Source organism: Dermacentor andersoni, chromosome 11 (genome assembly GCF_023375885.2).
Source record: "Dermacentor andersoni chromosome 11, qqDerAnde1_hic_scaffold, whole genome shotgun sequence".
Taxonomy (NCBI): domain Eukaryota; kingdom Metazoa; phylum Arthropoda; class Arachnida; order Ixodida; family Ixodidae; genus Dermacentor; species Dermacentor andersoni.
In genome coordinates, this window is record NC_092824.1 from 112660105 (window position 1) to 112682874 (window position 22770).

At 45.6% G+C, this 22770-nt stretch overlaps 1 protein-coding gene across 1 annotated transcript in view; it reads right to left on the bottom strand.

The window, feature by feature from the left end:
• The window catches only part of LOC126539619 (pyrokinin-1 receptor-like), a 400622-nt gene extending 388380 nt beyond the window's left edge, over window positions 1-12242 (bottom strand). The window contains exon 1 of the mRNA XM_050186506.3: window positions 11172-12242. Within this exon, the coding sequence (XP_050042463.2) occupies window positions 11172-12054 (883 nt within the window). The 5' untranslated portion in view covers window positions 12055-12242. The remainder of the gene's footprint in view (window positions 1-11171) is intronic.
• Window positions 12243-22770: the final 10528 nt, after the last annotated feature.

Genomic DNA, 22770 nt, shown 5'->3' on the forward strand with positions numbered 1-22770 from the left:
TTCACTTCTGGCCTTGTTGGTGCGACATCTTTGATGTAGTGTTTTAGCGCGGAAACGTTTTCACGAGGACAGAGGAAAGGACACACGCAAGCACAACTTGTCCGAGAATGTTTCGTTGTGCGCAAGCAGAAAGAAGACAGAACGAGACTGATAACAGCTCTCGCGTGAGTTTTCATGCTAAAACACTGTCATTGTTGTGTTTTCTTTCTCTTTTACTTTCTGCCTATAGCTGTCGTTCTTGTTCCTTTTCGAACCGTCATTCGTTTCCCAATTTCCTCTTTGTTACTCTCCTCCTATCTTTGCTTCCTTGTCCTCTTGCCCATATTGTGGCATCCGCAGCTCAGGGACGTAACCACTCTTGAAGACGGTTCTGACTACCGACTAGTGTGTTACGAACGTGAAAAACTTTTTTTTTTTTTGCGATACCAAGCATTGTAAAAAAAGTTGAATTAAACAAACAAAGAAGGAAATCAAGATTTCTATTGCTGCTGAATAAATTTTTTTGAAGGAAACTAGATTTATATCTGTTTACGCTGACAATTTTTCTTGATTTTACCAAAATTACCTATTGGATGTTGGTGCTCTAGCGAAAAAATTTCCCCTTGTCGAAGTGCTGACTTAAAGCGATGTTCCTTGTTCTGCTGCTCCTCATAATATTATACCAGGATGATTGTATTATGTTATAGCTTCAAGACTAATTTTGAAAACGATTTACTACAATGAGCACTTAATGTACACAAGGAGACGCACGAGATTATTATCTGACTTTCGCTTCACCCACTTATTTCATTCATTCGTTCATTTATTTATTTATTCACGCATTCACTGTTACAAACGATTCCGACCAGCCCAAATTGCCCGCCTAACTCATCCATTCCCGTCTTCATGTTTCTTTTACTTTCGCTAAACGTTCTATTATTTTTTACTTAATTGCTGCAACAGCGTTTAGAGTGGCATGTTTATACTGTGCCTCTCAAGCCAGCAAGACGCGGGAACGTGTCCTATCTGCTCACGGCTTCTTTCGACGGGTAAACCAAGCCTCACTGACACGCGTGAATAGCGGTGGGTAAGAGCGTCCCCTGCTGTGTAATGGATTGGCAGCCGTTTGAAAAGAACACCGAAGCGGAAAGAGAGAGAGAGAGAGAGAGAGAGAGAGAGAGGGGGTACAGACTCTTAAGCGGTAAGCGCTCTCGTAAACTGAAACGACAGTGGCGAGGCACCGGATATATATATGCCCGTAAACAGGCATTCGAGAGAGAGAGCAGTATAAAACTACAAAGAGGGGGGCCCGTCGTGGCGTTAGCATTCGAAGCTCGTGTTAACGCCAGCCTGTAACACGAGCGAGCGCTTTATGGCTATCACGTTGTCTGCGGAAACTGAAGTTTGCGTGCGTGCTGTTTACCCACTGCGCCGCATTTTGTTGCTCTACGCCATTGAAAAGTATATGACTTGGTTTTGTCGTTTTGGCCAACCAGGTGCAAGTGCAGGCTCGCGGGCTGTGGGATTTTATTAGACTGCGGAAATTAAGTTTTTTTTTTTTTCGGAAGCGCGTTGTGATTGTGCGTTCACCGTCGCGTTTATTTCAAGCACGCAAAGTGTTTCTGTCTACGTGTGTGCGTGAGATCTCGAGCGACAAAGTTTAATAGTATCTGGAGAGGCTACAGCCTAGCGACATGCTATAAATACCAGGTGAAGTGGCGAGGAACTAAAGGAAAGGCAAAACGCGCCACGCACACATACATTTATTTGAGCATGGTGTAGACCAGGAAGGACTATTGCAGGAGCGGGTACAGGTAGAATGTGAAAAAAATTTATGCATAAAGGTAAGCAGGGTAATAGAAACGCAATTAGAAGTTATGCAAAAATTGAGAAAAGTTATTAGGCTGCATTGCCGGCTAGTGCGGCGAAAATGTCATTTGATGGGAAGGAACGGACATTGCCAGGTAAAGAATTCCGTAAGTCAATAAGTACGTGGGAAAAAAATCTGTATTTAAATGCGTTAGTGCGAGCGAAAATTGGCTTCATGTTGAGTTCATAAGGTATTTGCTGCCTCCATAGAGCGGGAACCCTATAAGCGCCATAATTCAACGCAGTTCAGAGCCAAGGCACTGCCACGGTTCAATAACATCCCGCCGCTCAAGTCACCTGTCGTGTCACGTGTATAGAAAGTTCAAGACAGCCCTTTAGGCGGCTAAGCGTCTTTAAGTACGAATTAAATGCGAATTAAACGCAAATTAAGTGAACCGCTCACTGTGGAGAGGCTTCGTGTAGCGCTGATAGTAAATTAATGAGGTATCATCTCTGGGCCTGACGACGTAATCTACTGCGCGTTGTCACACCCAAAGAGAGAGAGAGAGAGAGAGAGAGAGAGAGAGAAAGGGTCACACCCAAAGTGTGTATGTGCTGTCTATGTGCCAGGGCTAGGCACTAAGCCCTGTATGGACGCTTTCTGCTAGTTCTCGAAAGCTTCCTTTCGCCGTCGTTACCGTTATCTACGCGTCATTGCTTCATGTCCTTCCAGAATAAACTTTCCTTCAGCGTACTTAAGGCCTTAAGGGCTCTGCTGAAGTTTTTAAGGACCTGCGATTTGTGCGACCGTCTTTGAATGTTGTAGCGCGTAGCATCGCGTTACTGTGTGAATTTTTCTCAGTTTCTTATTTCTTCTTTCTCCTTTTATTCCCTTTCCGCTTTCCCCAGCACAGGGTAGCCAGCCGGTGCTTACACTGGCTAACCTCCCTGTCTTTCCCCCCCTCTCTCTCTCTCTCCTCAAAAGTTGTCGATTCTTCTATTTTTCACCTGCATGCATCCATTTGGTCTCAATCGCGGCTGAGCATCCTACTTGACTCTTGTGTTTTTCTTTGCGTAGTTCGGATTACGCAGGCGCGACCCGCTTCTCTTTCCCACATCGGTGGCAAACACTACTCCGGAATTGATTACATCACAATGCAATTACTAGAACGGCCGCTTAATTGACTGCGTGTTTGGCAGTGATGCCAACGGGCAGCTGGAAACCATCGCTTCCAGGCGCAGTTAGAAGCATAATGTAATTCGTTCTGGCAGTAGCTCGAGCACCTGGTTCGCGTCAGCATTCGATGCGCGCCACACACGAACATGAATATTCATACATTGTTGTTTCTCTTCGTTTCTAATTCTGAACCCACATTCAGGCATCTTCCGCGCGGCTTAGTGTGACGTCATTGCCGTCGAAGAACGGGTGGTTGTGCATTCCGTACTCGTTTTATCCCTGCTAAAGCTTGTTACGAGGTCTTGTTGTGGATTTCTTCATGTTCTTGTTTTCATGCATAATTGCTTCTCTTTTCCTGCCCTAAGCTAAACTCTTTCTTGCACGCCCCTGAGGCTCGCTAAGTGCCAGAAAAAAAGAACTCTTTAGAAAAACAGGTCGAAATGCAATTTGAACTGCCGACGAAAGGTTGTTCGTCACAAACAGCCTTATTTTAATTTGTAAACAGAGAAAAAAGTGAGGCAACTGTCGCTAACTTTGTTTCCTGGCAGGGTTCGAGCAGGTGTTTCCCAATGCACAGAGAAAAACAAGAATTTCCTTCGCACCTCCTCCTATAAAGGTGTCCCGTGTGGCAATGTTTACCATTCCTGACGTGAAAGGAGGTAGGTGCGGGCACACGGTCGGGAATCTTAACCCACTTATTGTGCTTCTTTCAACCAAGCTCTTGCGCTGTACGTTTTACGGCGTCACCTTTTTTTTTTTCTGCTATGCTTTCGACATTGCTCTGGTTTTTCACAGGGAAGCAGTGACTTCTTTTCTCTTCGCCCGTTTTCGAATGAGTGTGTTATGTTGTGTTTTATATCTGTCGCTGCATTCAATTTGTTCTTGAACTGTTGTTGTTCTTGAATGTTTAACGCTGCACATATAATTCACACGTTCAGGGCCTGTCGATACTTTATACGCAGTGAAAGTTCTACTAAAACGGATGAATACGTGAACGGAATTGCCTCATTGAAGGAGATGATCAGGCTGCGCGATAACATTATTTTATCTACATTGCTCTTGCTCATTTTGCTGTTTGTTCCTCGTTTACTTTACTTTATATTGCCACCCTGCTTGGGCCTTGATGCTTGTATGTGTTGCCCGTAACGCGCTACGCAATCTGTACCTAGGAAAACCAACATCCACAACTAGAAACCTTATTGGAGTTCCTCACATTGCGCTCCAAATGGTCTTCCTGGGCTCCGCAAAAAAAGTTGGTGAACTTTGAAAAACTCCCATTACGAGCGCGAACGTGCGCACGCAAAGAACTATAGAAGCAAGTATAGTTTACAATATTTTTTTCTTCATGCAGCCATTTATGGCTTGGTAGTAGGGATGCATTAGCGAGAGAGACGTTAGGGAGTGGTGCATTTAGGGGAGCCCATTAGCGCACTCTAGAGAGAGCAACACGTAGCCATTTTAACGGGAATATCTGAATTACGATTGCGTTCTCATTGAATGCATTGCACAACGAAAAGAAGAAAGCATTGACGAATTCGTCGTTTATAAAGATGTACGAATCCCAACGCCAGCTAGCGATCGCTATTGTAACACAGAAGAGTAGGTGGATCTGATTCCCGCATGTCACCTTTCTAAAGTTTAATTTGAAAATTACAGCAAGCTTACCCGTGCCATTTTCAAATAGAAAGTGCAACGAGCGATACATAAAGAATAAAACTGAATTGAATTCTGGAGTTTTACGTGCCAAAGCCACGATTTGATTGAGGCATGCAGCAGTGTGGGGGACTCCGGATTAATTTTGACTACCAGAGGATCTCTTTCGCGCCTCCAATGCACGAGACACGGGCATTTTTGCATTTCGCTTCCATCGAAATGCTGCCTCCGCGATCGGAATTTGATCACTCCCCCTCGTGCATAGAAGCGCAACGCCCTAGTTACTAATTCACAGCGGCCGATCTAAGTAGTGTGCGCGTCTCTTGTTTAGCGCGAGAGTGTTAAGGGCCCCGTGTCGCAAAAAATATGGTGCTGACGTCCACCGTCCGCGGCGTTATCCGTCAGAAAAAAATCCCGAACCACGACCACGCAGGCCCTCCACGTGGCGCAGAGGCCTTACCGAAATAATTGAATTTCTCAAGGTAGAAGGCGTCAGAAAATTTGTCACGTCCTACTTACACACAACCTACAGGCATGATATAGTCGTATTGTGATTTAAACATACGAGAAAACATAATTTTGTTACACGGAAACTCATACACAAACCCTTTTTTCCTGGCTTACGGGGGGTATGACCCATTGATGAGCCACCTTTTGTGGCCTCTGCCTTATGGAGATATGAGCCATTGCTTTGCCCTGCACTGCCGCCGGGATCGATCCACCATTGTTTTCTATCGTGCCCCGTGTCGAAAACATACGGTGTCGGTGTCGGCGTCAACGGGGACGAAGGCGAGACCTTTTAAAGCAACTCTTAAAGGCGAAGCTTAAGCCTGCTCCAAATTTTTACTTGCATTTGTCCTGAGCATCAACTTTCTGTTCCGAATTTCGTAACCACCACGATATTAAAAATAGGAACAAATCACTCGAATATCAGGACATTAAGATGAGCGTGGGCGGTCAAAGAATGCTTCGATAGTATGGCGGCTAGGCGAATGTGTGTGCGTGCGTGGATGTGTGTATGTGGCTGTGGGTGGGTGAGTTCGCGCGCAACCTGCAAAGCCCTGAAATACATCGCGAGTTTCGTGAAAAAATGTACGGCAGTTTATTCGCACAGGGCGTATCGTCCGTTATCAAAATCTTGGAAAGTGTTACCTCCCTGTTCAACGAAACGCGTCTAAATCACTGAGGGCGAAGCGCAGCTGGTCGTGTCCTCCGACAAGCACCGGTTGCGCAGTGAAGTTTCACGGTTCAACGCACTGTTGTTGTGACAGGAGCATCTTTGAGGACTCCCAGCAAGATAGCAGTTCTCGCTTGTAAGCCTTAAAACGGAACAATCTTTACAAGCTCAAGTGTGTACGTTTATGCAAGGGCTTGAAATTGCAGAGGCATGTCTTCTGTTCTCGTCGAACGATGGCAGGGAGACGAGATTCGGCCTTAGATTACAAGGCTCGAACTGAACGTATACGAAAAATGCGTGCGTTGGCGCGTGGCTTGCAACCCAGCGCAGCTGTAGGGGCAATTTGCTAAGTGCTGTACAGTTGAGCGAATAGCGCGCGCATGCTCCCACAGGAGTGCCTTACGCCTCAGCGAACGTGGATGTCAACTAAAATAGAAGTTATTGATTGATCGCTGGAGAGCGTGTAAGGCTTTGAATGAAGCTCAACCGGTTGTTTCAAATAGAAGGAAAATATGGTAGAGTTTTCTTGCGCCGGCCTCGGGCTGTTCTACACAAGCGTATTGTCTTTTTAAAGCTCTGTGCGGCGCAGTTGAATTGTCTGGACGCTGCAGGTGTCTACTCGTATTGACTCGGGGCACCGCTCTCGATCTGCATATGCGGGTTTACATTGGCACGCTGTATAATATTGAGACATGACGTAACCGAGGTAGACTCTACCGACGAGGGACTATAACGACGCCCTCTGCAAAATTTGTAAGCGAAAAGGTACCCTAGACCATATAATATGGGAGTGTGCTGGCTCCCCAGGGGCCAAGGTAAACATTGACAGTAGAGAAGCCTGGGAGGCCTTGCTCCAGAGCGAGGCTGAAGACGACCAGCGTCGAGCAATCCGCCTGGCCGTTGAGGCCGTGAAGACTCCCTGTCCTCAACGCGCGGGGACTGCTTCGTCCTCCCCCCCTACCTACGTGTAGGTTAAGAGGCGGGCACCCCAGCTCGGTGGAACAATAAAGTTTTCAATCAATCAATCAATCTACCAAAATCTCTGTATCTGTACAGCAGCCCGTGTATATGTTTGTGTGTGGTGTGTGTGTGGGCGTGTGTGTACATATAAACAAAACCCTATTACGTATCCGTGGTGCTTTTTATTTGTTTATTTTATTTTAGTTCATTTCTTAGAGGACTCCAGGAAGGGGGGGGGGGTAAGTACGATTACATAGACGTAAACAGGCACTATTCGTGACAAAGAAATATACAAGAAAATAATAAACTTAGTTTAATTATTATTCGCGCATTGCGATAGCTCATGTCAGAGCAGCAATTACGATTGAGTACAATTAAATACCAAAGAAAGACAGGGGAAAGTATGCCACGAAGGAGGCTAGCAAGTATTTCAAGGAATGAGTTACACTACAGTGTAGGCACGAAAGCAGGACAATAAGTAAATAGTCATATGTATAAATCAATCACCGCGAAGTACAAGAATGGGGAAAGAAACGGCCGACAACTAAATTTTGCCATTCTGTATAAGCTAATGCTTATACTAATAATTTAAGATAAAAGTAGAACATACACATATGAGGAAGAACAAGGAGGAAGAAAACGAAATATGTATAATACGACAATTATGCATAAGGAATGCTTGGTCTTGTCCCTAAGCACTTGACTATAAATACAGTACCACCGAATATACCGACAATGAACTTTTGTCGCGTAGATACATAACATGAGAAAAAGTGACTTTCAAAAAAAAAAAAAAAAAGAAATGAACTTTCGTTGTTGTCTGATTTCTACGGTAAAACGTTTCGTAAGTTCCCCCGTGTATAGTTTGCTTACTCCAAATAATGAAGTTGGAGGTATGCGCTATGCCTTGTAAGGTCGTGCCTTTTAACTCTGTCTGCGTAGATCAGTTGGTCCATGAATGAACTGTCAAGCCACATATACCTTATGAGGCGGTTGTAGTCGTACGGCATCTTGACAGTTTAATTGTGCGTGTTTTGAGAGAAATGTCGTTGAACTGATCACAGCTGAATGCCGCAGTATTGGACGTTGCTGATATTAATTCTTGTTGTTGTGTGTGTCCACCAATTCTGGTGGCTTATTACTGATGACACGACGGGTCATCGTACTACTATTGTGGCCGCGCCCGCCTCACGAACGGTAGAAAGAGGAAAAAAAAAGGAAAACCAAATAAATATATAGATAGCGACCATAGGTAACGCCATTTATGTAATTGAATCGTAAATCTGCCGTGCCCCCGCAAAAAGCGTCTTGCGTCTGACCGAGCGTAAGTCACAAATTCGTGCCGAGGCAGAGGTAAAATAAAAATGTGAAGACTAAAATTCCGTAGCCGAGTTTCATTCAATTATTCTTTATCTCTTCAATGACTCGTCATTCTTTTTTTCCTCTCAATTCAAATGTTTGCCCTGCGGCGTTTATTTTTTTCCCTTTGATTGCTAGACGACATCATGGAAATAATCAAATGTCTCTGACCTTACACCAGCCACACGTAGACGCCCTAGGGAGGTGGGAACGCATTCTGCCGACCCGACCGCCGAAAGTTACGTCACCACGTCTGGAACGTCATTGCATCGCTCATGTGTGTACGTCTGGTCGCCGTGTTTTGTATAGGTCTCTTCGGTGTCGTAATGTGGCCAACGTTCCTATATTGACGCCCAAAGCGCAGCGGCGATATCGGCTGGGTGCGTGCTTCCGAATGTGTCGATGAGACGGTGGGGAAATTGGGAAAGGTGAGCGGGCTACAACGAAACCTGCAGTGTGAATCAACTATAGCGCAACTTATCACCTTTCGTGACGACAGCACCGGTGCTCGGGTAATTAAGGGCGCTCGCGTCTGCAGTGGGTGCACTGCATTACTCAGGTACAACAGTTTCGGCAATCACTGTAGAAATACAAATTTACGGACTTCTACTGATACTGAAGAATTGAAAAAAAAAGAAATTCGTGATAATTTGGGTGCACGCGAACACCATAGCTTCAAGCGCGCCGAACTAAAGTTCGAGAGCTGTATTTATGTGGGTGCGACAAAGTTAAAGAACTCTACAGTTCGTTGTTATTTGCCCGTGTGGCGCTTGGTGTGCCAGCCCAACCACATTTATCAGAAACAAGATGTTTTCTTACGGACGCTTGGAGAACTTCTAACAAGACCCTCCTGCTTGATTATTTATTTATTTATTTATTTATTTATTTATTTATTTATTTATACATTTGTATTAACACATTCGCTCATTTTTGTACCATGCATTTGTTGAAGCATACAATGCTTCAACGAATAGACATTAAAGTACATACCATCAGCAGATGCTTTACACTGTGCTATATAGTTAACTAGGACACAGCCGTCAGACTTTTCCCAGCCTGCTAAGCTGCGACTAGGAAAAGTACAGATCAACACAACTCAATATATAAACGGCGAAAATCCGGGTTATAATATCGTTCGTTTCAAAGCAGCATTCTCCCCCAAGGTTTTCAATTATCCCGTAGCGCTGCTTTATAGGCAGCATGCTGTGCATAAAGATAGTCCCGGTTCGTGAAAATGTTCCCGAAAACGTAGATTGCAGGCATTGTAGAACTGTACCTGTTAACCATTTCTACGCTTCAAAAGCATTGTCGAACAAAACACAAACTATATGCTAACATGATTTTCCAGCGAGAACGAAAAAGCGCTGTCGGTAAGCAAATAAAACTGCAGAGCTACATAATGCAGTCGTTTCGATCAGTTTTATAAAATTCAGTTGCAGTGCAATAGGGTGGCTTGTGACGAAGCAGAAAGTCGCGGAAACGCGGGAAATTGGTTCCGTGCGTCGCTCTGGTAAACCTTGAAGTAATGGTTCAATATGACCTTTTGTAAATATCCCTCATGCTTTCTCTTGGTGTCATACGATCCCTTGGTTTGTTTGTATCACCTATCATTTTCATCTTTTCTTTGTTTGCCTGTATCGGAAGCACAAAAGGTTGGACAAGTTGATAGGTATTCGCGTCTGAACAGAATCCCGTATGCAATCCATTCCCGCGGGGGATTAACCAGTGTACACATAGAGTGTGGCATGCAGTATCATACACTAAAAAAAAAATCACTTTTACAAAAGAAAGAAAAATGAACGAAGTACTTACCCTTCTCACTTCCCTTGTGGCGCAAAGTAAAGCTAATAATTTAGTTTGCGTAGGCAGCCATAGGGCGGCATACAGATAACGGATAAACACTTCCAGTTGTCCAAAGAGGACGTCTGCATAGAGGGCGTCCAAAGTTCTCTTATAGGAGTGATTAGTGCTCTACATAGAAACACTACTACAGAAAACCAAACTAAAAGCGGCAACATTATGAAAACTAAAGTAGCTTTCATTCGATAACGGCAAACGACGTATTTCAACGCAAATGATGTTGCGCAGTTATCTCTCCATATTGCCCGCGAAATCATATCGATGAGACAATGTTCATACAACTTTCCCTTAATGAGACGAGTAAAGCGCAATACCCAGCGCAAAATTTAAAAAATGAATGAGAACTGCACTCGAAAACTTTTTATATAAAGAACGACAGTCAAGAAAAGTCGCAAGCAGTGACGCCAAGGAAGCCAATAAAAAACTTTAACTCAAACTTCGTCGGTGTGTCTACTGCTTCCAAGGGTGATATTACGCTTCACACTCATCGACGAAGACATCGCAGCTATCTTTGCAAGTGGCTCATGCTGTGGAGCCAGTTTTGAGCATTCACTCATGACACAAATTCAAATATAAATCAAAAGTAATGTTATCAACAGCAAATGGTGTACACTTATTCTCGTGTTTACGGCCAGCGCAATTGCAGAACGAAATAAGAAACTCCTCCTATAAAGGCACCGAGGAAAGTTTGAACTTCCCCAAAAGATTGTAGGCAAAGAAAGCAATAACATAATCAAGTGAGAAGAACACCGAATACCTTCAGTCCTGCTTATGGTGCAGAAAACATCGGTCACAATAGAAAATACCTCAGGCAGCTGCTAGTGAGAGGAGTATATTATTCATTCCAGCAAGGAACAGTACGAGGCGAGCGTGGAAAGTGTAAGCGAACTTGCGACGACTAACTCGAGGCAAACTGACAGAAAACATGGAAGAATGGGCGTGAGGCTGCGGATAGAGGAGGCTAGAGCGGGAGAGAGGCGGCTCTCATCTAAACTTCGAAATGGCAGCCAGTGAGGGGAAGCGGTGGTATGCAAGTACCCGCTTCCCGACACCTCCTCTCCCCTTCTCCCTTGTTTCCTGCCGCCATCCAGAATTCGCCATGCACTTCCGATGCTGCTAAAATAACACCGAAGGACACTTCAAGGCAGCTAGAAGCGACAACGGTGTCAGAAAGAAGCGAGAGCGCACTTGACCCACCTAGCATCTTGACGACGGCGCGCTTGGAGCCCCCTCCGGACTGCCGTGGCGTGCGCATGGGGACCATGGCGCTACTCCTCGGGTGGTGGCTCTTGCCGTTCATATCCGGCGAGCAGTCGCGCCGCGTGGCCGCGTTGGAGCGGCGGAGCTGCAGCCCGATGAGGATGTACAGCACCGATATCACACTGATGGGCAGAACAAAGAAGAGCACCGTGGACACGGTGAACGCGTGCTCCACGGGCCGCTTGAGCATGCACGCTGCCGTCTCGGGCAGGAAGCCCGACCCGTCCGCGGTGCGCTGGTACACGATGCCGAACTGAAGCGCCAGCGGCACGGCGAACGCCCCGGCCACGATCCATATCCCCACTATGGAGCGGATGGCCCGCGGCAGCTGAGACATGGTGTGCGCCCTGAGCGGGTGGCAGATGGCCACGTAGCGCTCCACCGTGAACGCCGTGATGGTCAGTATCGAGGCGTTGGTGGACATCTCCGAGGTCAAGCCCCGGAGCACGCAGAAGGCCTCGCCGAAGGCGTACGGGTACTTTCGCCACAGCTGGTACATCTCCTGCGGCAGGCCCAGCAGCAGGAGCAGCAGGTCGGACACGGACAGGCTGAACAGGTAGAAGTTGGTCGCCGTGTGCATGTACCGGTTTCGCGCGATCACGATGCACGTGCAGACGTTGCCCGTCACGCCGGTGACCAGGATGACTGCGTACACGACGGTCATGGCGACCACTGTGGTCAGCGGCTCCTCCTCCTCGCCTTCCGAGAGGTAGAGCGGCGAGCTGTTGTCACCGCCGCCAGCACCGGTCCAGTTTCTCGACGGCCACTCGGCCGCCGCGGACAATTCCGAAGAGGAACTGGTGTCCATGTCGTAGGCCATGGTCTTTAACCGAGTGGCAGCGACCGGAGGCCGAGATACTGTGATGTGGGAAAGCCACTACTGCGTCCTTTTTTTCTCTCTCACGCTCCTCCTCTTTCACAGTCGCTGTCAGCACGGCATAACGGACGAAGCGCGCGCGGGCCGGCAGAAGCGAAAACGGTGGTAAGAGACGCGTCCTGTCCGGGAAACTGACGGAGGAGTTTTGGTCCCGATTTCAAACCCGGGCGACCGACGCTGCGCCTGGCGAAGGGGAAGAGAGGGGAGCACTTGGGGGAGAGGAGGCTCGCGAAGGGAGGGAGGTTGCGCGAACTGCATGGCTGGCGCGAGCGCGCGCCCCCGGGAGAACCAATCGAAAGAGAGGATGCGGAGGAACTCTCCCCAAACTCTCTCCTCGCATTTTGTCTCTCGTCCTCTCCTCACGCGCCGCGTACAGGGACAGCGGGAACGGAGAACGGATGGTGGTTCGACGAAGTGACAAAAACAGAAAGAGAGGGGAGAAAGGGGAAGGGCTATATTCAGGCTGTTGTCTCTCTATATAGAAAAAGGGCTGCGTGGGTCTCATCTTTTTCTTTTTTTCTTTTTGATCCATGGGCATTCGGTTTTCCATCGTGGCCTTGGTGAAGGTCAGTGGATCGGCAGGAAGTCTCGGCGTTTTCTCCTGCGTTTGGTTCGTCCTTATTTTGACCCCTTCGATTCGGCTGTCTTGCTTGATTTACTGAAAGAAGGCGTTTGTCCGGGATCATTTGTTGGCACTTCCCGCTACCAGCTTCACTTTGGCATTTTTTAAGTATCGCAAAGGGATATTCGATAGCATTACGCGAGTCCTCACAACGTGCCTGGTTCATTCACAGCGAGAAGAGAAGGTATATGCGAAGCTAAAGTTCCCGCAACGCAGCAGCATATGCAACAGCTATACAGTTCCGTGATACTTCTTGGGTAGTAGCCTGTATATGTGACTTCCAAGCCGTCAGCACCAACGTTCTTTAGTTCATAACAACAGCTGCTGCAGCCTCCTGCGCAAGTGGGGCTGGCTTTCTCCATACGCAAAACAGCAGCAAATCTGAATTGGTCAAAACGAGTTGCTCGAGAATATCCGCTTTGTAAGTTCTGTTAGGTCTTGTATTTGATGGATGCTGAGCTTAATTACTACTCAAATAATATTTTGATTGACGTAATGTTATTTACTTCGCGCAAATAAGACCAAACGGAATATAGAAATGAACACATGACTCTTCGCTTCTATCTTCGTTTGGATGAACTGGTGCCCGCCCGCTTTTGGCCATTTCCTGGTGAGTTAAAGCTTCTTGCTTGTTTTTTTAAGAAAGCAAGCTTTACAAGTGCAGTTTCACAGACATGACTTGATTCTTCTTATTACTGATATTGTCTTCTCGCTATTCACTACAGACATTTGCTTTGCCGTTTATGAATAGGTTTGTTCGATGAGGCTTAATTACTATGTTTATTGTTATCTTTTCTTCTTTTCTGTTTTTCTTGCACTTTCCCTTTTTCTGTAGTAAGTTTCGTGCGGTGCTTTCTTAGCCGTCTAGACAACACTATATGTCGTTTTCCAATGCTATCCGATTCGTGGTCAGTGCTCCGCATAGGTAGGCACCATTGCTGCAGTGAAATCGAGTTTGTTGCTCGACTACACCACCAATGCTGCCTGGCCCAGCTATACCTCTATTTCCATTGTTACATGAGAGAAATAATGGAAGCATTCTAGAAGGTGGTTCTAGAATGTGAGTTAGCAATGAGTAGTTCGTCCGTGCTGATGTGGCTGCCACCCTGCAAGCGCTTGCTGCACAGAACCAAACTTGATCTGAATAAATTCACTTTATTTTTTGCCCATTTCAAGGCACATAACATGTATCATTCATTCATTCATTCATTCATTCATTCATTCATTCATTCATTCATTCATTTATTTATTTATTTATTTAGGCACACAGATACGTCACAGGCTCCAACTGCTGTATTGCACGAGGGTTGGGGGGGGGGGGGGGGAGGCTATGAAAATTACCATATAGCGAGAACAGGAGAACATAACTAACCCGACAAGTCAAACAACTGAGAAGACACGCCGTGTAACATCAAGCAAACAAGGAACAACACCCTGGGGGATCACAGAAGTGCGTGGCTGAATGAAACTCTTCGCAAAGAACTGCAAGCGTATGTATACATATAAGTAGAAAGCAAGAAGCAAAAATGACGGCAGCTAAGTCACATCGGACAAATGAAACACGGGCCCATGACTACGGAATCATTTTTTAAATGTTTCTCTAAAAGATTTCATGTTATTAATTTCAACCATGTCGCTTTGAAGTTCGTTCCAAGCTGCTATTTCTGGTGGTAATACCGATTTATTAAATGCGTTATTGCGGCCAAACACGCGTGTGAAACTGTATGCGTTATATCAGCGGCGACATGCGCGAATTGGTTGGGCAAGTGTAATGTAGTTGCGTGTTAACTGTGAGTGATATTACCCAGTAAGCAAAGCAGAGCTATCGTCCTTGCTTAAAGAGATGGGAGTGACAATGATTTCTTTATAGCAGTAAGGATAAAATGCCTACTGTAATGTTTGGCGATGAAGCGTGCGGTATGGGTTTGAACAGGTTCGAGAGAACTGATTAAATATTCTGGATGTGACGACGAGATGTTTTAATTAGTTAATTACCAATATATCTTATATATTACCAATAAGCTAAATGTCACAGCAGTAGTAAAGTGGCACACAAACAAGCATCAAGTTGAAGCCTATTTCACGGTAGCAGAACATACGTGAACACAATAGTGCAACATATAGTGCAACGCCGGCATCCGTCAGCAGTGTGTTTTCTCATTGGTTTCTGCTTAAAACATGACGCTGACGACGGTAATAGCATCAGGAAATGTCTTCGCCATGACTTTTTCATACAATTACATAATGCGATAACGTAATTTAGGAATGTCACCCAGTTTTGGGTGCGTCTCTCCGCTTGTCCACGCCTAACCTTTTTCACTCCGGCTTCGGTCACTGGGTAGTCAGTCCATGGCCTAAGGGGTATAGCATCAGGCTGCTGGGGTGAGGGAAGCGGGTTTGAATCCAACCGTCGGACCAACTTGGGTCACTCGGTATGTGGCACTATGTGCTGCTCTTGAACGACAAAAAAAAACCTTTCAGATACACGGGAAGCCTCGAGCTCGCTTCTTCCCGATGCCGGGGACCGTCGGCGTCGCCGCCGCTGGGAGGCGGCTCTCAAGAGGTCGGAGCTAGAAGACCAGCTCTGGGCCGTCCGGCAAGCCGAAGATGCCGCCCAAGTCCAAGGACTTCGAGCTGCCACCTGAGGCCACCACAACAAGAGCTGCCTGACCATTCTTTAATAATGTTTCTTCTTCTTTTCAAATTTCGCCGGTGCTGGGCGTTATCGAACCCGCGTGATGATATGCAAACAATCCTCTGCTCTACATGACGTCACGTGCGGCCTTCCTGATGGTCCCACTAGATGACGCTGTGTGTCCAGAGGGAAGCACGACAGAGGAGCACGGCTTCATAGACGCCTTGTACACGACACGTTTCGGCGGTGGCGCTTCAATGGTTCAATGCTAATCGCATTAAAGTCGGAATTAATCATGAGATGCGTTTTGCCAAATTTTTTCAAATGTACAGCGTTGAGGAAAACACTCTCTTCTGACAGACATCGGCGCCGTGACGTTGACGGGACGGGGCGTACGACGCTTGCATGAATCAGGCCTCGGTAACGGCAACCACGTTTACTTTACATTTTCTGCAGACCTCCCGCGCAGAGGCCGTTTAGCTTTTATCACAGTGATGGCTCTTATGGGTTCACTGCTTCAGTCGTATTGATGCTTGCCGCTGGTACCAGTGCCTGCAGACGTCCGTCGCAGGAATCGTGAAGAAATGGCGGAAAAGAAAAGACGCACTGTCCCGTCAGGATTCGAACACCGTCTCCACAGAGCAGCAGTCGGAGGCTTTACATCTCAGCCACTCCGCCGAAGCTTCAGGGGAGAAAAAAAAATATACTACGCCTGGAGAACGGCGTCACGCCCCAAGGTCTTATGACGGACTGACGAAACCCTCTGCAGTTTATATATATATATATATATATATACCAGCTTCGAAGTGAAAGAACATAAAGGAAGTTAGGATAAATATCAGTAAATGTCCCTAATGCTGCATGCCGCTACAAGGTAGTGTATGTAGCGCACTGTTGAAAAACTTGATTTATGTTTTATGTTTGGTTATCATTACACTTGAATCATGGCAGACTCTGTATCTTAGTGCATTCTATCAGCCGTAGTTCTTTTTGTCTCTATAAAGGCTAAAATATAAAGGTATCACTTTCATTAGCAGCTAAGTGTTTCATCTAAGGCTGGACCGTACTTCCACATAAACCTCCTGCCACGTAGCAGTAAAGGTGCGTTAGTATGACGTACATCGTCCATCGTGTTCCTCGTCATGCTGTGCTTGGTTCTGTTTCAGAAAGTATTATAGTAATAGCTATATTCTCTTGTAGACCTCATCGCATGAGCGAAGCCAGACGGAAACATAGCAAGGAAACTCTTCTCAAGTAAGCTCGAGGGATTCGCTTCGCTTTTGTGGAATCTGGTCTCTGCTTAAGGCGAGCAGCACGAGTGTAAGACTTGGTACAAGCGTAAGGAAGATGAACACTGTTCTCTACTCTTCCTAGTTTTAACTCTCGTAGCGAGCTCTTATTCCCTAAGTGCAAGAAACGTAATCTAGCTTTGGCTATGTCGCGTTACACAGCACCAAGTTTAGAGAAAGTCTTAGACGCTGCTGATAATCCTGTAGATGATTTCTTCCTGGAAGTGCTAATACCGACTGTTATCCTCTTCTTCTTTTACCATTGCTTATATGACAAACTGATGACACGGAGTACATCAACGCCGCTGTTGCAGTTTGTTTGCTTAGTGGCTGGAATTTAAGGCAGCTTATGCTTAAACACGGCCCTCCAAGCTTTCCTGATTTTTCTTCTCTGAGGCCTTAAATCCAGGATTAAGGCGCGGCGCGAACATTCCGGTCCTGTTTTCTCTCGATTATCTTAGTCTTTTGTTTTACTATATAACCGTCGCGTCCTCTTGTCGGCGATTAAGGTTTAAAGAAAAAAAAGAAGAAACGTCGTATCTCTGGCAGATAACGTGTATCTCTGGACTGTTAAATAGGCATTATGCCATACATTCTTTTCTTTAGAAACATCCTTTGTTCGCGCTTCACAGCAATATATTTGTCGTTGTCCGTTGTGGTTGCTTTATTTTTTCAATAGATGTGCCAGAGGTTTAGGGTTTATACGGCTGATATTATGCTTTGTGCCTTCCTCTTCTCTTCTCCCCTGTTCTTCCCTATTCTCGAGACACGTGGGCGTGGCGTCTCTTTCAGGAGGCACCACTCCCTCTACCTACTGGCAACTTCTGTATAGGCCGTGTATTTCGGAAGACATTCCATATTCTCATTTTCATTGTGTGGTGTTAGTATGTTCCCTTGAAATAATAAAAAGGACCGGCATAGAAAGTAGATCTTAGAGAATAGTGCACATTATCGAAAAACTAACGAACGCTCTCAGTCCTACAGGTTGAAAACTTACACAAACGCAAGTGTAATTAGCCTTGACTATGCGAAAACAACGTTTCTATTCCAAAATACGTGTGCATGTTAATTTATGAGCTAGAATCTGGGGTAGCCGCTCCGGCCGCATTTCTATGGGAGGGACATGCAAAAACTTCACTTCCCTTTATTACCTAACGACCCCTCTAGCGGACATTACGTAAGGGTTGGACATGCAGAAAAATTCAACAACGGTAACCACATGCTGATGGCGTGACAGGTAATCTGTTACATTTCGAAGAAATATTGTCGGGCAGGTGATAGCGCCAATGCTGCTGGTCAAGGTCGTTCCAATCGGATGCTATACGTGGAAAAAAAGAAAAGAAGCGGAGAATGTAGCAGTGCGGCTGCATGGCCGGGCATATTGAAGAACATAACCGCTGCGGTGAGATATGTAGGCTGGTGGGGTGATAAACTTTGGACGGTCACGTGTGCTGTAATAAAACTTCTGGAACAGGGCTAAAGTGGCGATGCGGCGACGGAGTGCGAGAGTGAATAGAGATGATTCTTTCAAAGATGATGCACTGGTGCGATACGAACGAGATGAATGAATAAATCGGGCTGCATCATTCTGCACTGCCTCGAGTGTGTAACTATAAGAGAGAGAGAGAGAGAAGGGAAGACGGAAAGGCAGGGAGGTTAACCAGACTGAGTCCAGTTTGCTACCCTACACGTGGGGAGGGGAATGGGGAGTGAAAGAGGGAGAGAGAGAACTTAAATGTAGGATGTCTACAGTCGGGCACTCAAGTCTATTACCCTCAGGTAGCGAAAAAGCGCTCGAACTGCTTTCTGGGCCAATGAACTGTGAGGCCAGGCTCCCAAGATCTTCGCTTCCGTAAATGGCCTGTCATCCAGTCTATTTAAGGCACACTGGAGAGTCACGCGTTGATTATCGCAGCGAGAACAGTGGCACAGAAGGTGACTGATGGTCTCTTCACACTTGCACTTAGCGCACATTGGTGAATCCGCCATTCCAATACGATAGCTGTAGGAGTTGGTGAATGCTACTCCTACCCACAGCCGACACAACAGTGTTGCGTCACGTCGTGGAAGGTTCGCTGGTAATGTAAGTTTCAGTGATGGGTCGAGGCTGTGTAAACGACACTTATAGTTCTGTGGTGTATGCCAGCAACCTAACGTGATTGTGCGAGCGAGATTGCGGAGCTCTCTTGCAGCATCTACTCTGGATAAAGGTATAAGGAGTCATCGGCGAGGTGATTACCAGCGATGCCACAATGTCCCGGCAGCCACTGAAATATGATATCATGTCCTCTTTCAGAAGCGCAATGGCAGGTTTCGTAGATTTGTGACACCAGCTGTTCATAATTGCCACGTCGTAAACTTCGCAAGCTCTGGAGGGCTGCTTTCGAGTCACAAAATATTGCCCATTTGTTGGGCGGTTCTTTTTCAATGTATTCGACAGCAGCGCGAAGAGCGGCCAGTTCAGAGCCTGTAGATGTCGTTACGTGTGATGTCTTAAACTTGATGACGACCGATTGAGATGGTAGAACAACGGCGCCCGTAGAATTTTCCGAAACGGAACCATCCGTGTAAACATGAATTCGGTTAGCGTATGAACAATGCAGAAGTTCCAATGTGATCTGCTTGAGAGCCGAGGTGGTCAGGCTAGCTTTCTTCACGATTCCTGGAACAGCAAGGTACACTGGAGGCTTCTTCAAGCACCACATAGGGGACGGCGTTCTTGTTGCGGGTGAGTGCCTCAAAGACAAAGAGTGCCGGTTAGCCGCAATTGATCTGGAGAAAGCTGCCCTGGGTCTTTTCTCAGGCAAGCGAGCGAGATGTTGGTCAGGGACTCTGGATATATGGTATACACTTGACGCAGGCTCCAGTGGCCGTGGCATACTGTAGCTTTGGTGAGCTAATGGATTTGTAAGTCAGCATCTGTAAGTGTTCAGACGCATGATGTAGATGGTGTTTTAGAAAGCCGAGGTTTGTTAGCAGATGCTACTATATTAGGGACATGTGCGCACCACGTTAGATTATGCGACGAAGTTACTCCTAATTATATGTTTCGACGCTCTCCACATTGGCGTTACCGAATTAGTTAAATAAAGATAATGGGTTACGACGTCGCGATAAATATGCTGATTTACAATTAGTGGGATTAGGCGTCATGAGTCACTGGTCGCACCATACTTGAATGCAGTTAAGATCATTTTGAAGGGCTTGTTGCTGAGAATGGTTAGTGAGATTACGATAAATGACGCAGTCGTCCGCAATATACAATTCTGAGATGTCACATGTAAAATTAAATACTTTATATATATTAGGAACAACAGCGACCCCAGTACTGACCCCTACTGAAACCACATGTTACTGGGAGAGGGTTGGATATGTACTCATTAACGAAGACCGGTGGGGAGTGATTACCCAGAAAGGCTTCAATCGGGTTAAGAACAATAGGGTCAATGTTTAGGCCAGAAAGTTTAATTATAATAAACTGATGCGACACATTATCGAAAGCTTTCGCGAAATTCAAGATGGCATCAGTTGGTAATTACGGTCCAAGTTTAATGTAAATCATAAAGAAAGAAAGCTAGCTAGATTAGTTTCACAGGACAAACATTTGCTAACCGTGCTTTCAAGAAATAAAGAAATTGTTTGAGTCGGAAAGTTCGTGGTTTGTGAATAAATGACATGTTCCAGAATTTTAAACGCCATACTAGTTAAACCCGCCGTGGTTGCTCAGTGGCTATGGTGTTGGGCTGCTGAGCACGAGGTCGCGGGATCGAATCCCGGCCACGGCGGCCGCATTTCGATGGGGGCGAAATGCGAAAACACCCGTGTGCTTAGATTTAGGTGCACGTTAAAGAACCCCAGGTGGTCAAAATTTCCGGAGTCCTCCACTACGGCGTGCCTCATAATCAGAAAGTGGTTTTGGCACGTAAAACCCCAAATATTATTATTATACTAGTTAAAGAGAGCGGACGATAATTCAACTGTGACTGTTTGTTACCTGATTTATGGATGGCAACGGCCTTTCTCACTCTCCAGACATCGAGTACGCGACCTGTTGAAAGAGACTGAGAATACAAAAGACACGCGCAAGTTGCAGGAATATTCTTAGTATTTAGTAAATACTTCGAATTAATTTCATTAAAGCCGGCTGACTATGTGACCTTGAGATGTGCCATCTGAGATAATATACCATCTATGGAAAATAGGATCTCGGGCATACTCAGTTCTCTAGTGGCAGTTATTTGTAAAGGATAATTACACTTATTTGGTGTACTTGTACTTTATTGCTGCACCTTAGAAAACCCGAAGCTATAAAAATTATTCAGGAGTCCCCCACAATGGCGTGCTTCGTAATCAGATCACGGTTTTGGCACACAAAACCACAGAATTAAACTTTTTTTATTTGTACCTGGCGCAACTGCTTTTCTCAAGCATCGCCTAATGCCACATTTAATGCAAAAATAACTTTTCGCAATTCTGACTGATGCGCATTTATTAGAAAAGCTTGGCCAAGCATTTCAGCAAAAATTACGCGACGTATTATTTGCTCTTTTTTGTTTGTTTTTACGATTTATCAGTGTTAAATAAATGCAGCTTAAGTGTCATTCTGAAGCCTCCTACACATTACCAGTGCCCTCCACCCCCAACCTCAACAGGATGAAAGATTAGAAAACCAAATAAAACTTTGAGTAGTGTGTCTCCGTATTATTGAAATGAAGCATTACATGCCTATTTAATTCACAACTTATGGGAGTAAGAACGTTATTAGTGTTTGCGTAATGCGCGAAAAGGACGGATTAATCGTAATAAACTGAAAAGCCCGCAGTTCGTATCTATTATTTCTCACACATACATAGTTTTCTTTTTCACACTTTTTTCTTTTCCCTTGATGACGACAGTCATGACGGCACACTCTAAAGTCTGAGCTTAGAATTACTGCCGAAGCATGAAGATTCGCTCAACAATATGGCTTGCTCATACTGGTCCGGTTATTGACCTCGGTAAGGCTAACGTCAGCGGCTTTAAATAAGTAAACCGCTAGACGCACGCGGGGTCTCCTCCGAGCTCTCCCTCGCTTTCTTCGAACTGTCTTCATTTTTCTTGACTCTGAGGGTTGCCCTTAACTCACGGCGTTATAAATTATTTCTTCTGCTCAAGCTAGCCCTAATTTCTACCCGCTTTGGCGCGCCATTGCAACCATCGCTTAGCTGACGGCCCTATAGGGTATATCTAAAGAGTACGTCAGCAATACTGTGCAGTGACTCGGAAACTAGCAGTGGCATTAGCCATGCATGAGGCCACGTTGGAAGTTTAGTTGCATTGTACAAACGCGCCGTTTTGCACAAAACAGTAAGAATGAGATCTAAACGCGCGAAACACGATGACACGAATGTACAGTCACGAGCAAAAGTCCGTGAACCATGGATATGACGCGAAAATTTATCTTTTCTCCGCATCCTAGGCGTGGAGGCTGAGATCAAGTGGTACAACCTATGTGTGCCTCCTCGACAAGTTTGATGTATTAAGACAATTTAACTTTGCGCGACTTTACTAGAAGAAATTTAATTTTTCTTTTTGGACGTGCTGTGGTCCGCAAACATTTCTCCAGACTGTATATAAGCATGTCGCCAAATCGTCTGAAATAAACTGGTGTTCTTGTTTTGTGTGCTGTGTTTTCCGACCCCATTCGAAGTTGATCTAGGTTTTTCTTTCTCTTTTCATTCATTCATTCATTCATTCATTCATTCATTCATTCATTCATTTCTTTATTTATTTGTTTTGCAGAACAGCGCGTTTGTCGAATACAGCGTAGAACCAAATTAGTCCCAATTGCAGCCGTAATGAAAATTTAGCTAAATGTCACTGTTCGATATCGCAGAAGTGTTCCGTGATTCCTAAGTCACTGTAGTGTTTGCGTGTTAGTATGGTTCGTGGTTATACCACGCGTTAATTTTATGAAGGTTGCAATTCTGTGCGCTTCCAAGCGAATTTTCGCCGCCATCGCCAGCGTGAGGCTGCGCATTTATTTAGACATATGTATGGTATATGCTCATTCATGGCGTATATGCGGGTTATATAGCTACACTATTCACTCGCTGATGTGGCTCATACCAGGT